The sequence below is a fragment of the Myotis lucifugus genome, unplaced genomic scaffold (genome assembly GCF_000147115.1).
Source record: "Myotis lucifugus unplaced genomic scaffold, Myoluc2.0 scaffold_17, whole genome shotgun sequence".
NCBI classification, from domain to species: domain Eukaryota; kingdom Metazoa; phylum Chordata; class Mammalia; order Chiroptera; family Vespertilionidae; genus Myotis; species Myotis lucifugus.
In genome coordinates, this window is record NW_005871065.1 from 11057235 (window position 1) to 11072327 (window position 15093).

Here is a 15093-nt window from a genome sequence, read left to right on the forward strand (position 1 = left end):
AGGTGGCCAGATCGTTTTTATTTTGTTATTTTTGTAGCGGTTGTATATAGCGGTAAATTTTTTTTGGATGTTGCGTTGACATAAAGCGTTTACAGTAGTTCGCTATAATGAGTGGAGAACAGAGTAGCATTTTTACTTTATACTCTTGTACTATTTAAATTTATTTTAAGCAAATGTTCTTTTATAATTTAAAAGATAATTGTATTCGGTGGAACATTGGGGCTTTATCAGGTAAAAATTTTTATTTGAAACTAGAAGCCTGATGCACGAAATTCATACAAGGGGCTTGGCCCTTGCATCCCTGGCTTCATCCGAAAGGTAGTCCAGAAGGACATCCAGAAGGTCGTTCGGCTGTCCAGTCCAATTAGCATATTAAGCTTTTATTATTATAGATAATACTCAGTTTATAGATGAGTTATTTCAGACTTGCCTAATGAAACAGTTACATTTATTGTGATGATTTCTTTCTTAGGAATGAAGCTAGTGACCCCTTGTTTTCATTTTCCTTAATTTTGTATTAAGGAAAATAGCTAATTTGAATCTTGCTTGGGGGGGGGGGGGGAATAATGGATCTATGATAACTTTGTCACATACTTCCTTGACTTTCTAAACAGCATATACTTAAGGTAGTTGAATTTTTTTATTTAGCAACTTTTTCATTGTACAATTTTTTTAATGTACAACTGGTGTTCATGTAGCAGGTGCAGATTTCTGAAATGCTTTCACATGCCTTATTCTCATTTAATCTGTAAAGTACCCAATGAAGTAGGTGGAATTAGCTCCATTCTGTAAATGTGGAAACTAAAAATAAAGTCCAGAGAAATTAAGAAATTTGTTTGAGGTCACACAGCCTTAAGTGGCATAACAAGGACTCAGTACCAAGTTGTCTGATTCCTAAATCCCATTTTCCCACGCTACCCTAATTCCCTATTGCCACTCGCCACAATGTTGGTAGTTTTCACCTGGGATGATACCACCATCTCCGGGGCATTTGGAAGATGGTGGTTGTCAAATGACCTGGGGAGTTTTGGCATTTAGTACTTTGGATTATTTAATGTTGCACAATAAGGTTTGTTCACTCAAAATGTCAGTGTTCCCTCTCTTGAGAAGCTTGCTGCACTTTGCTGTTGATGAGACCATTAGCTACTTGCAATGGTCAGATGACTATAGTAAGACATAGTCCTATCTTTGAGGATCACTTAAATATGATAGAGCTTTATTTGTCAACATCACTTTTTGTCATTATATTTAGCTATGAAAACACTTCTAATTTCAGAACTGAAACCAAATAAGCAAACTAAAAAATTGTTTAAGAAAGAATCAGTCTCTGAACGAGGTACTTTTCTACTAAATGGAGATGGTGACCCCTGTTTCAATTTCTCAGAGGCGCTATGACTTCTAGGTCATGGGTGGGTTCAAAGGATGGATCTAGCTGAGAGTTGGAGTTAATCAGTCCTTGGGAAATTTTATTTTAAAAAGGGAAAGGAAATGTTTGGATTTCTATAATTTACCAGGGAAGCAGAGTCTTACCCAACAGAAGTAATAGCTTATATACCTGTAATAGTATAATATCTCCTAACAGTTCTGTAAAGCAAATAGGTATAGTACTACTCAGTCATTTATTCCTTTTGAGAAATTAAAAGCTGGCGCTTTGAGAGCCTGCATTAGTTATCCAAGCTTGGGGAGCCAGTAAGTAGCAAACTAGAGGCTATAGTCTGACGTCAGTGCTCTTTCCATTGTACCTCCTGCTTCTCCAAGTGTGTGATTGCACACATGTTCTGGAGCTCAGTCCCAAATTATTTGACGTGGCTGCACTTTTAGATAAATTCACCTGTGTTTCCTTTTTTCATAGTACGCATCTCTATTCTTTATATTCTTTTATTGTAGCTGAAATTAAAAAGAAGAAGAAGAAGAAAAACAAGAACAGGAAGGTAATCAGTCTGCCTCCTGAAATAGCTGCTGTTCCTGAGCTGGCAAAATACTGGGCCCAGAGGTATCGGCTCTTCTCCCGTTTTGATGATGGAATTAAATTGGACAAAGGTAAAGTATATATAATTTTGAACTTTAATTTGAAATAATTTTGAACTTACGGAGAAGTTGCAGGAGTAGCAGGAAATTTCTATATCCCTTTTCCCCAGACTCAGATGTTTCTTAACATTTTGCCACATTTGCATTATCATTTCGTGTGTGTGTGTGTTTCTGATCCAGTTGCCCCTATTCCTTAATCCTTGAATGTGTATTTTCTAAGAAAAAAAGGATATTTTTATGTAACGGGTAAAATTATAAATTTAACATGGTTACAGTATTGTAATCTACAGTCCATAGTCCAGTTTTAGCCATTATTCTAACTAATGTCCTTTATAGCATTTTTTTTCCTTACAACATAGAATCGTATATAGCAGTTAGTTTCATGTTTCTTTGGTTGTCTTTAATCTGGAATAGTTGCTCAGCCTCTTTTTATCTTTCAGGAATTTGATGTTTTCCAAAGAGTAACAGCCAGTTAATGTCCACAATGTCTCTTAATTTGGGTATATGTGTGTTTTTAAAACTTTGGACTCAGGTTTAATCTGCATTTAGGAATTGATAGATTATTAAACAGAACATCTGATGAAGAAATACCTAGTGCAGAAACATGTAATGTAATGAATTAACACTGGAAACTTTGAATTCTTTTTCAAGTTTTCCTGCCCTTACTTTGAACAGCTTACTTAACTCAATTCTGAAAATTGATGTTTATTTTCAAATTGGAACTACTTAAATTAGGTGTCAACTGTCAAAATCAGGAATTCTGGATCACTGGTGGAATTTCAGGGGTCTGTGAACCTCTTGTAATTATTTACAAAAAAATTACATATTTAAAAGAATGCAGAGGAGTTTGTTAGGAGAAATATGACTAGATAAAAGCTTTTAATTCTGTAAAAGTAGTTAATATTTTTATTATTCCAGCAATGAGGAGCCATTTAAAGTTTTGGTAAAGGAAAGAAACAGGAAAATTGGTGCATCATTTTGTTCAGAGAAATATTTTCCTTAAAATTGTGGATTTCTCCTATTGGGAAAGAAAGAGGGCATTATCCTCTTCCCCCTGGAGTGGTCACGGGACACGGGACCTCATTTCTGAAAATAATGAGGGTTCTGCTATTCCTACAGGTTTGCGGCCTTTTGCTGTCAGCTCCTTGCTTTTCCTGGCCCTTTAGAAATGTTTGAATTTTTCCAAAGTGTCCAGTACAAGTCTGGTTCATTGGTTCCCCATTAGGGAATGAAGTCATAGGGAAACTCTGTGGAATTTGGGTAGTTGGCTAATTAGAATGGCTGACTTTACATTTTCCATAGCAGATAGTCAGTAGTTAATACTTCAGGCATAAAAATAGGAACTGCATTCAGTTATTGGTGATCTATTGCAGAAGAATCAGGCCAGAATTAAAATAGTTGCTTTCTTTGGGAATGGGAATGCTACTGTTCCTTTTTATAACAAGCTTTGTAGAACTTTTCTTTCAAACTAGGTTATTTATAGTTTTTTGAAAGAGAAACAAAGGTGGGGCTTTAAAGTATATATTATATAGTAATGATTGTTATGTTTATGCTTGGCTTGGCTTCTTGAAATTGAACATCTTAGCAGAAATACTCTTTCTTCGCAGAGGGCTGGTTCTCAGTTACACCTGAGAAGATTGCTGAACACATTGCTGGCCGGGTCAGTCAGTCCTTCGAGTGCGACATTGTAGTGGATGCATTTTGTGGAGTCGGAGGAAATACCATTCAGTTTGCCTTAACTGGAAAGAGAGGTAATTAGCCATCAATGGAAGAAAAGTAAATTATATTCAGCTTATTCAGTAAATGTTTCATTTTCCTTCAGTTTGTCTTTGCTGACATTTAATATATAAATCATTTAATGCCAAATATTTAAAATAATAATAGCTAGCATATATTAAGCATACCCTTTGTATCATACAGATGTAAGTGCTTAGTGTGTATTTATTTAGTCAACAATCTTGTGAAGTGCATCTTTTACTTTCTGCCTTTCACAGATAAACAGAAATAAAGAGATGAAGTTTGGTAGAGCCAAGATTATAACAATATATAAAAATATTAATATGGGGAGACTATTCTGTAAAAGAAAAGAAGAGTAGACAGGGAATCCCAGCTTTGTCATTCACTACTGTTCTGGACATCATTTAACCTTAATTTAAAGGCGACGTGAACTTGAGATATCCTCTGTGATAGCCTTTCAGCTTTAACATTCTGTGACACTAAACATCTTTTAAATATTAGATCATCCTCAGAATAGCTTGACTTTGAAATCACGAAAAAGAAACCCTCCACTACTATATGTCTGCCAGGAATTGTGTCGAGTAGGTAATACGTGTGCAGTTTCTCAAAGAAGAGGGGCTTCAGGAAATTGAACAGTCTGCCCACATGGACATAGCTGAGTCGTGAAGCCAGGACTTTAAAGTGCAGAATAATGTGACATTTTAGGGGCATAAGTCATACTCTGAATATGCTTTTCCGCTCCCCCAATGTCTTTATATTCTACGGATAGCTTCCATTTTAGTAAATTTCAGTTGAGTCTCATTAACTTACATAAAGTTTTTAATGTTAACTAGGAAAGCATATGATTCTGAAAAGGATAATATAAAAGCTTGGAAATGATGACGTGAAACTCAGCATTGATTTTTAAGACGAGTGCTGATGAACTGTGGCCCTTACGCAATCACTGCTGTGCTCCAGAGCATGACATTTGATGACTTTACATGGTCTCCTCAGAGAAAGCTGTTTTCATATTTACTAGAATAGCTATTATTTTCTTGTTTTCCCTGAATTCACTATCTACCCTTATTACCCCTATCTTCACTCAGGTAGTTGCTATCTATGCATATACCCAACTGAATGCTTCATTTCCTAGTTAATGTACAAACACAACAGGAAAGCACAATACCACCTCTTTCCAGTAACGAGTAAAGACAAATAACTGTTCATGGAGTCTACATTCTAAACTTAGAGAATTCTCAAAGTTTTGTATTTTGCTGTTTTTTGAAGATTTCTTTTTCCCTTTCCAGTAGTTCCATAGTAGTGCTGCCCAAAAGAATTTTCTGTGACGATGGAAATGTTCTATGTCTGCACGGTCCATTGTGGTGGCCACCAGCCACAAGTAGCTACTGAGCATTTGAAACGTGGCGTTGTGACTGAGGATCTAAATTCTTAATATTATTTAATTTTAATAATTGAAAGGTAAAGCCACATGTGGCTGGTGGCTACCTTTATTCAACAGTGCAGTTCTATTTAGTATCATCCAACATTTGTCAGCATTTCAGTTATGTGAGCAAAGTGAATGCTTGCATTCTGTTAGGCCTGAAAATAAAGTCTGCCTTCAAAGGAAGTCATAAAAACATGGGTATTAATTGAATATACTTGATGTTGAAAGTCATTTTTTCTGTTGAATTTTTGGTGTTGTCAGCATATCTTTCCATCTGTCTCTACTATCAGTGTAGCGGATTGAGCAGCTGAAAAGGACGTTTTTATCTTTTTCCTTATAAATATGAATGTTAGTTTATATAGAACAGGAAAAAATAGCATATAAATGCATGATTTTGCAAGATATAATTTGTGCTTGTATTCATTGTTCAAGTGCATTATTTCTCAAAAGTATTAACCAATTTTGAAACCACCATGTTCTGGAAAACAGCTTTGTTTCCTTCACGACCATGGTGTACGCATCAGGGTTCCACTTAGCCCTTCCAGGTACAAAATAGTGCCACTGGTGCACGCGCATGTGCACTTACTGCAAGATGTAAGTGAGCTAAATTTAACTTATGTTTGCATTGCTAATTATGAAATTGCAGTAAATTAAGTGAAATCCGATTTGATGAAAACATAAGGTTGTCTTTTCCTTAAAATGTCCCATTAAACATCATCAGCAGACTTTTTTACCTTTCTTAAGTTGACAAAAGAGGTTTGTCAACATTTGTTTTATTTTGCTTTTCTGTAGAAGCTATCAAATTCGGTGGTTGCCTCATTTTGAGGAAATTGGTCTTTTATGAAATTTTAGCATTTATAGGCTTTATATACTGTTGGGGACCTTTCCAAGTGTTTGCTACTAAGCCTGTACCTCGCACAGAACACAATGCTGACCACCTATTTGGCTCTCAGTAGATACTTAGTGGCAACTATCTAGTATATGAGGCCAAATCTCGCTTAGTCTGTAAAAAAATATTCTTATACGTTAAATAAATACACTGATCTGAAGATGAAGTATTCTACTAATGCTAACTACTAATCAATATCATTTGACTCATCTTTCCTGATCCCATTTTTAGTGATTGCCATTGATATTGATCCTGTTAAGATTGATCTTGCTCGAAATAATACAGAAGTGTATGGGATAGCAGACAAAGTCGAGTTCATCTGCGGAGATTTCCTGCTGCTGGCTCCTCAGTTAAAGGCCGACGTTGTGTTCCTCAGCCCCCCTTGGGGAGGGCCAGACTACGCGACTGCAGAGACCTTTGACATTAGGACAATGATGTCTCCTGATGGATATCCTTTGAAAGTCCTAAGAGTTTACTCAAACAGTGGTTGTGGAGGGGAGGGTGTGTGTGTGGGTGTGGGTGTGTGTGTGTGTGTGTGTGTGTGTGTGTGCTTGAGAGAGAAATTTGTGAGAGGAAAGAAGCTAATAGCATTTGATAGTTTCTAGCTTGTTTTACATAAAAAGCAGGTGTGTAAAAGTTAACTGGTGATGAATCTCCAAAAGTTATAGCAAATGTGAAGTATATTCCTTCGGTTGCCCTCCACTTTTACTATTACAAAACAAGAACTAGAGAGCATTGATTGTTTGGAATTATTGTCTGGAAATTGGGAATTTCCTGGAGACCTGTCCCTAAAGTCTGGGTGACTATCCCTTAGCTATTCTTCCACTCACACTTTTGCTAATTCTCTGTGTGTCTTCACATTTTCCTGTTACCCTTCCAAGGTACTGAAGCAAGCTCTTATTTCATAAAGAATAGTGTTTATATTTTTTTGTCCCTTTATCTCTGTTCCCCAGAGGAATCGTCCCTTTGACTCTAACAGGACACATGCTCCAAAATTGCTAATTAAAGTTTAGAATGTAGACTACATGAACAGTTATTTGTCTTTACTCGTTACTGGAAGGAGGTGGTATGGTGCTTTCCTGTTCTGTTTGTACATTAACTAGGAAAGGACAGGAAGAGAAAGAGTGTTGTGTATTTTCTGACTTTGTTGCCTACCACTAGGATAAATGAAAAATAGGTTTAACTTCTGCCTGGCCGGGAGTGGCTCAGTTGGTTGGAATGTCCCCTACACCAAAAAAATAATAATAATAATAAAGGTTGCAGGTTCGATTCCTGGTAAGGGCATATTCCTAGGATGAAGTTTTGATCTCCCATCATAGTGTGTACAGGAGGCAACCCATGTTTCTCTTCCCCCACCCCTTTCTCTCTTAAAAAAAAAAAAATCAGTAGTATCCTTGGGTGGGGGTTAAAAATAGGCCCTGGCCCATGTTCAGTTGGTTGGAGTGTCATCCCGGACACTTAAAGCTGGTGGGTTCAATTCCTGGTCAGTGTACTTACCCAGGTTGTGGGTTCAATCCCTGGTCAGAACGCATGCAGGAAGCAACTGATCGATGTTATCTATGTTTTTCTTTCTCTCCTTCCCCCTCTCCCTAAAATCAATTTTAAAAAATTGGTTTAACTTCTAACCTCTGACCTATCAGGAACAGTGTGCTGCTGAGTTACAAAATCAGCTACTTAATTCTCTTAGGCTTCATTAGAGGATTAAATGTATGCCTACATATTAAAATACATTTGGGTTATAAGTGGAGAACTTAATCTCCGATCAGAAATTAACTGCTGTTTTTGTCACTTTTCCTTAACTGTTGTCCACCTTTGAAATTTTCAGACTTTCTCAGAAGATAACTAATAACATTGTTTATTTTCTTCCAAGAAATGCTGATATTGACCAGGTAAGCCAATACTGAAAAACTTCCATGAGCCTTTAGCATAACTGTTACAAAAGAATGGATAAAAAAAAGATCCAGGGAATTGCTTTAATTGAGAATGTTTTTATAAGAAGTCCCTGACTTTTTTCCCATTACTAGAAAACTGGGAGTGTTTGCCAGTTAAGTCCATACCTATTTCATTCTCTCCTTCTCCATCGTTCCTGGCATACATGCGCAGAAACAGCATGCTGGGCTTTTAATGATATGTCCTGAAAGAATGACTAAATGTGTTGTGTTCATATGTGCACACCTAAATTAGCCATGATCTGTCTCTACTGAACCCTACCTTGAGAATAGAAGTTTCAGGTGTTCCTAAAAATAGTCACCTAAATAGAAATATAGACAGATACAACCTTTATTTGGCCAGGATCCATTTCAACTATTGTTTTGGAGGATAGGACGCTTGACTAACATTAAAATGTCTTTACCATAAGCATTTATTTTAATCGCATGTTTTTTCCCTAGTAGAATTGGATCTAGTATAACTGCCTCATAAAGATCTGATATCTTTATTTCATGCTTTTGTTGAATTTTTAATACATTTACTACATACTGCCTTGTGCTATTCATCTGTTAAGTCTTTTGTCTTTCATATTTTAAATTTTACTACAATGTTGCTAGGTGTGGGTTTGTTCTTTCTCTCCTGTTTGATACTCTGAGAACTGACCCTATCAATCTGAGCTTTTTCATCTTATTCTAGAGAAATTATCTCTTTAGTTGTTCAACTATATTCTCCTTACCATCTTGTTTCCTTTTTCTGGGACATCAGCTGTATTTTCTAGTGTTCTGTCTCCTTTTTCTTTCTGAGAGATTACCTCAGTCTGGTCTTCCAGCTAGCTAGTTCATTCTTCAGATATATACAGTCTAGCATCCATCGAATCATGTTCTTTATCCTTAAGTATTTCTGAACCTTTGCTTTCATTTGCATTCTAATATTATTATTTAAAAGTTTAAATTCTCAATCTATTTTATCCTTTCTGCATACAGCTTGATAGAATTTATAATCCAGTTTGTTTTCCTTCCATGAAATACTTGTGACCCTCAGATATCTTCTGGGTATTGGCAATTCTCGAGTAATGCAAAAGGATAAAGGACAGGCCAGAATCCAGTGAGGGTCATACTTGCTGCACTTTAGAATCACCAGGGACACTTGTAAAAAAAAAAAAAACTGACTATGCAAAATCCCCACCTCAGAAATTGATCTAATCGTGTTTAAAGCTCCCTTCGTCCATTGTAATGTATAGCCTGTGTCAGCCCAGTGATAACTTCAAGGGATGCAGGTGGGAAAGCTCTGGGATTGCTGACCCAAGCACCACAGACTGCGCTCACTTATCACAAAACACTCTCAAGACATAGCTTCCCACAGACACCCTTTCGGAGCAGCTGGACAAAAGCAGCATTTAAAGATGGTACTCTTTAATCTTAGAGTGTAATTCATCAGCTCTAGGGATTCAGAGAAAGAGGCGTGAGAAGGCAGCTGCCAGGGTTAGTTCCCACCTGTTTCAGCTTCTCACAACAGAACGTCTGTTTAGACTGCCCTAACTTTACTCCTGAACATGGACCAGAGTTCACAGTCTCTGCAAGTGAGGCAGCATACACTGTTTAGACAAGGCAAAGGTAATGGGTAGGGAGGAGCCAGAGCAGAAGGTCAAGTTTCTTGTTTGCCTTCTTCCTGTTTTATCTTCCCAGAGCCATGACCCTCAGTCCTCTAGATACACATATTCACGCCATCCCAGGTCTCCATAACTATTTTTTGTTTGGTGGTTTCCCCCTATTGTCTCCAGAGACACCTTATAGGAGTCAACAGTCATGCTAGTTCAGCATCTTCCTAGATTAAAGATAGGTGCGAAAATAGTAATAATAAATAATGCAGCCTTCTCATAAGAAAGGTAGAGCTTAAATAGTCTGGCTTTCTGGTGGATGGTGTCAGGAAAGGCCCTGGATGACACAGCATGTAAACTGGACTTTAAAGTTAAAGATCAGATTGTAGGAGTTGAGGAGAAGGTGGCAAGACTGTCAATGACATGGAAGTGGGAATATGTGGGTGATGTTTAGGTCATGGGCTAGAAAAAGAGAGTAAGAGTCAGGCAGACCGGAGTTTAGTCTCAGCCTTGTACTCACTGGCTTTCCGGTGATAGTTTTGAGGAATAAATGCAATCAGTGAGTAAAGCATTTAACAAGTACCTCTAACTCATAAATCCTCAGTAAAGTCTTGTGTCTGTTACTTAGAAGATCCTATTATAAAATTGCGCAAAGAATGTAAATGTTACTAAGGTTTTGAATAGGACCAACATGAAAAATGATATGTTTTCTCTAAAGGGAAGAATAGATAGCTTTAATATTTCTGAAATGATAGAATTTAATTTATAAGCATACATCTCAGAATATAGATTTTTCTCTTCCTCTTATCAGAAATCAGATATACTTGCTTATACTGCACATGTTCTCATGTTAATTTGCTATATTTTCCCATCTTTGGTTTATCTGCTTAGTCTTTGGAACACTGATTCTCAGCTCTCTGCAAATTAGAATTACCTAAGTGGGGTTTTTTTAGTAGTAATGATAAAATTTACCATAAGTCATTTACAATTCAGTGTCATTAAATACATTCACATTGTTGTGCAACCATTACCATCATCTCAGAACTTCACCTCATCTTCCCAAACTGAAACTATGTCCTTTGAACACTAAATCCCCAGTAGCCCCCACCAACCTGCCCCTAACAACCACCATTCTATTTTCTGTTTCTATAAAATTTTGACTACTCTAGGTAACTTGTATAAGTGGAATCATAAATATTTGTCCTTTTGTGTCTAGCTTATTTCACTTAGCATAATTGCCTAAAGGTTCATTCTTATTACAGCCTGTACTAGAATTTCCTTCCTTTTCAAGACTGAGTAACATTCCATTGTTTGTAGATACTGCATTTTGTCTATTCATTCATCAATGGGCATTTTGGGTTCTTTCCACCTTTTTACTGTTGCTAATAATGCTGCTGTGAACATGGGTATACAAATACCTAATCTAGTCTCTGCTTTCATTTCTTTTGGGCATATACTTAGGAGAGGAATTGCTAGATTGTAAGGTAATTCTGTGTTAAGTTTTTTGAGGAATCACCATACCGTTCTCCACAGCAACTGAACCACTGCACCAGCGATTCAAAAAGGACCCAACTTCTCCACGTTCTTGCTAATACTTGTTATTTTCTGGTGGTGATTGTCTGCTAATGGCCATCCTAATGCACATGAAATGTTATCTCGTTGTGGTTTTGACTTGCATTTCCCTAGTGACTAATGATGTTGACCATCTTTTCATGTGCGTGTATTCTGGATATTAATCCCTTATATACGTGCTTTGCCAGTATTTTCTCCTATTCCATGGGTTGTCTTTTTATTCTCTTGATAGTGTTCTTTGTCTCACAAAAATTTTTGATTTTGAGGAAGTTCTGTTTTATCTGTGTATTGCCTGTGCTTTTGATGTCATATCCAAGAAATCCTTGTCAAATTCATTGTTGTTTTCTTCTAAGAGTTTTACAGTTTTAGCTAAGTAGCTTTTTAAAACTACTGATAACCTGATCCACTGGGAAAGATTCTCTCTAATTTATTTTCTGGGATGAGGCCCAAGCATACATTCTTTAGAACTCCCCAAGTGATTGTAATGTGCTCCCAGAGTTGAGATTCTCTGGGTTAAGAGAAGAGTAAATAAAAGTTAACAAGCCAGAACTCTTACTCTGTGGATTAGAAGATGAAATTAGATCTTGCAGCCTGTCATCTGTTTATGAGCCAGTGTGGGTAAACATTAGGCCTCTCAAATACTATATGCTGCACCAGTTACAGGAAAAAGCACTGTTCCTTGCTTCATGCACTTTTATAACAAATTTGATATTAAGCCTAATAATACCTGCTAATCGTATCTGTGACTCAGAACTGCATTCTAGATTTTCAGAGAAGGTTGAACCCATTGATTCCATAATTCTTATTTTTCTCATGTAAATATTATGCTCTATAACTGGTCTCAGAAGAGGCTATATGATCTTTATATTAAATATTAGATGGGCTGATTTGGATACTTGAATGACAGTAGGAAATTTACTGTTTCTTGTAAAAGTTACAGTAAGTAAACTTTTTTCTAAATTAACACTAACTCAAGAAGTTAACTTTTTCTCTTTAACTAGTGTTTTTCATTTTCTTCCAAAATCCTGCCAGAATTATGGTTGGTAGTTCGTTCACCTTTCCTACCTCTAGAGGGAGTAATGACACTAGAGAATAATAAAAGTAAAAAAGGCAACCTGAGAGTTATATTGTTTGGTACTGAATTTGGATCAAATTACAATGGGAAGTTAACTTTTCTTTTTTTAAAAATGAAGAAAATTTATATGTATTTTTTAAATAAGAGAAGAAACATTACTACAAGATTGAGAGAGAGCAGAGATACAGAAAAGTCAACTTTTTGTTAAGGAACATTTAGAATATCACAACAACCTAAATTTAAAAGTGGGCCAGGTATCAAAGTTTATGTGTCTGCTGTTTAAAATTCAGGGTGCATTTTCTCCATAGAAATGTCTATCAAGACCATTAATTTCCCATGCAGGGAGATTTGTACCCTGGATAATATGTAGGGAGGTTATACTGAGTGTGGATGCTATAAATATAATTTGTCAATCTCTCCATATAGGAGAAGAGTCTAATTCTTTTCTGTATCTAGTAAAATATTTTTCTAGATCCCCTATTACCTTTATCTCTTATTCCCTTTATCTGAGCGTTATTCCAGGACGTGTATCTCTTGTTATCTAAACTTTCCCTATCAAACTCCAGCACTGAATGATTTAGAAATCATTTTGTAATCGGTTCTTTGGATGGAAGTTATATCTACCTGAAAACACTGTAGAAGTTTGGCAACTAATTAGATTCAATTCAGAGAGCCCAATCTCGCTTTCTTTCATTAACTCACTGTTTAAAGGAATGAATGGGAGAAGGAATCGTACACTTAGGCTATATCTTAACTCATAGAGAAATTATTGTGAAATAATTATACTTTAGATATACTAGTCAAAATGCCTTTTATTAGTTAAAGACAGATTTATTATTGCCCTTATGAAAAACCAGACTGACATAGAGATGCTAAAATGGAAAATAAAACAATTATTCCTAGCCCTGACTCGGTTGGAGCATCATACTGTGCACCAAAAGTTTGCGGGTTCAAGCCCATACCGGAGGCAATCAATCGATAATATTCTCATTTTCTCTCTCTCTCTCTCTCTCTCTCTCTCTCTCTCTCTCTCTCTCTCTCCCCCCTCCTCCTCCTCCTTCTCCTCCTCCCCCCCGTCCTCCTCCTCCTCCTCTTTCCCTCCTTCCCTCCCTCCCTCCCAAAAAAACATACCCTCAGTGAGGATTAAAATAATTTTAAAAATGTATTCCTAACAGTTGTCATTCTGAGACTAGTTGACTATTTTTAATTTCTAGTTTTACTTTATTACATTTTTTATTAGCAAATAGTGGAATGCACTCGTGCTTTTTATCATTATAAGAGGTACTGTGTTTGACTTCTGTTGTTTTTTATTTCTGTTAATAAAACAGCCATCTCTTGTTGCCCTTTACTGACGGGGTTGATGTTGACATGGTTTCTGCATTGATGGAACAACTTTTTTCTTTTAAGAATACCATAGAACGACCTGTTGTTTCTTCTCTATTTCTATATCTGTGCTGCTTTTCTACGAGGAAGTTGAAATGCTTTGAAATACATCCTCATTGGGAATGCACAATAAATATTTCCTCTTTATATGTTATGTGTGATACCGCTGAGATTAGACCTTTCAGCCTCCCAGCCAACTAGACCAGTGATGGCGAACCTATGACACGCATGTCAGAGGTGACACGCGAACTCATTTTTTTGGCTGATTTTTCTTTGTTAAATGGCATTTAAATATATAAAATAAATATCAAAAATATGTCTTTGTTTTACTATGGTTGCAAATATCAAAAAATTTCTATATGTGACACGGCACCAGAGTTAAGTTAGGGTTTTTCAAAATGCTGACACGCCGAGCTCAAAAGGTTTGCCATCACTGAACTAGACCAACAGCACATCTCTTTGAGAAATACATTACAGTTTTACCGATTCCGGAGTTCATTACTGGAAGGCAGGTCTCTTGTTGCTGTGGTTGTACTTGTCCCTGGGCATCTTTATTGAAAACTCCGTGTTCTGTTCAGTGACTCCAGGGCTTCTCATGCATTCTTTCCCTTCTTCCTCACTGCTACCTCGATAAACTCATGTCTGGTGATGTAATGATGGGTTAGAAGATAATATATTTGCTAGTTAATAGACCCAGGTTGGATGAAAAAATGGGCAAATACAAAACGTTATCTGTATAGGAACTTAGACAAAGCATTGCTAGTTTGAAGCCCCCTGTTGATGTTAACTCTGTAGAGGTGGAGAAGAGTGGTGCTTTTAGCTTCCTAATAAAGGGGTTGGTCACTGTATTCTAGTAGGCCTCAAAAAGAGCAGTCTATTTTACCCAATCAAAAGGAGGGGGAGTAAAACCACAGACACACACACACACACACACACACACGAGCAAAAGGTTAAAGAGGTGGTCCAAGGTGGGAGAAAAGCAAGAGAGACCAGTTAGAGAAGGAAAAGGTAGTAGCAGAGTCTAGAACTTGTGGGAATATATCTGTCTTGCTCTCTGATGGATTATTCTTAGTATCATGTAGCAGGCTCTCAGTAAATATTGTTTCATGAATGAGAGGGTAAGATGCCAAAGATAAGGTGAACAGGACAAAAGTGTTCAGGAAAGTGACTTACTCTTTAAATTTCTGTCTTAATAAACCTGGTATTTGGGGAGGGTGTGTTTATTTTCTCTTCCTCTGAGTTCTTTAGCTTCTGTCATTGGAGAGATTGGGTCAAATGCAATAACATACCATGCGATCTTTCCCATAACGTCAAAGTGTCTGAAGCAACAGGTATTTCTGCCAATAAATAGTGCATTAATACCTGGAAAGTACGAGTGAACATTTGAGATGCCTCATTATTTGAAGGACTCGAATAAAAAGCCAAGTCATCTTACTATTTGATGAAACATATGAATGAAG

At 36.7% G+C, this 15093-nt stretch overlaps 1 protein-coding gene across 2 annotated transcripts in view; it reads left to right on the top strand.

The window, feature by feature from the left end:
- Positions 1–15093, top strand: part of TGS1 (trimethylguanosine synthase 1) — a 30839-nt gene that overhangs the window by 14357 nt on the left and 1389 nt on the right. For both annotated transcript variants that reach the window (XM_006085282.3, XM_023750974.1), the window contains exons 9-12: positions 1888–2040; positions 3636–3779; positions 6309–6525; positions 7888–7966. In XM_006085282.3, the coding sequence (XP_006085344.1) occupies positions 1888–2040; positions 3636–3779; positions 6309–6525; positions 7888–7966 (593 nt within the window). The remainder of the gene's footprint in view (positions 1–1887; positions 2041–3635; positions 3780–6308; positions 6526–7887; positions 7967–15093) is intronic.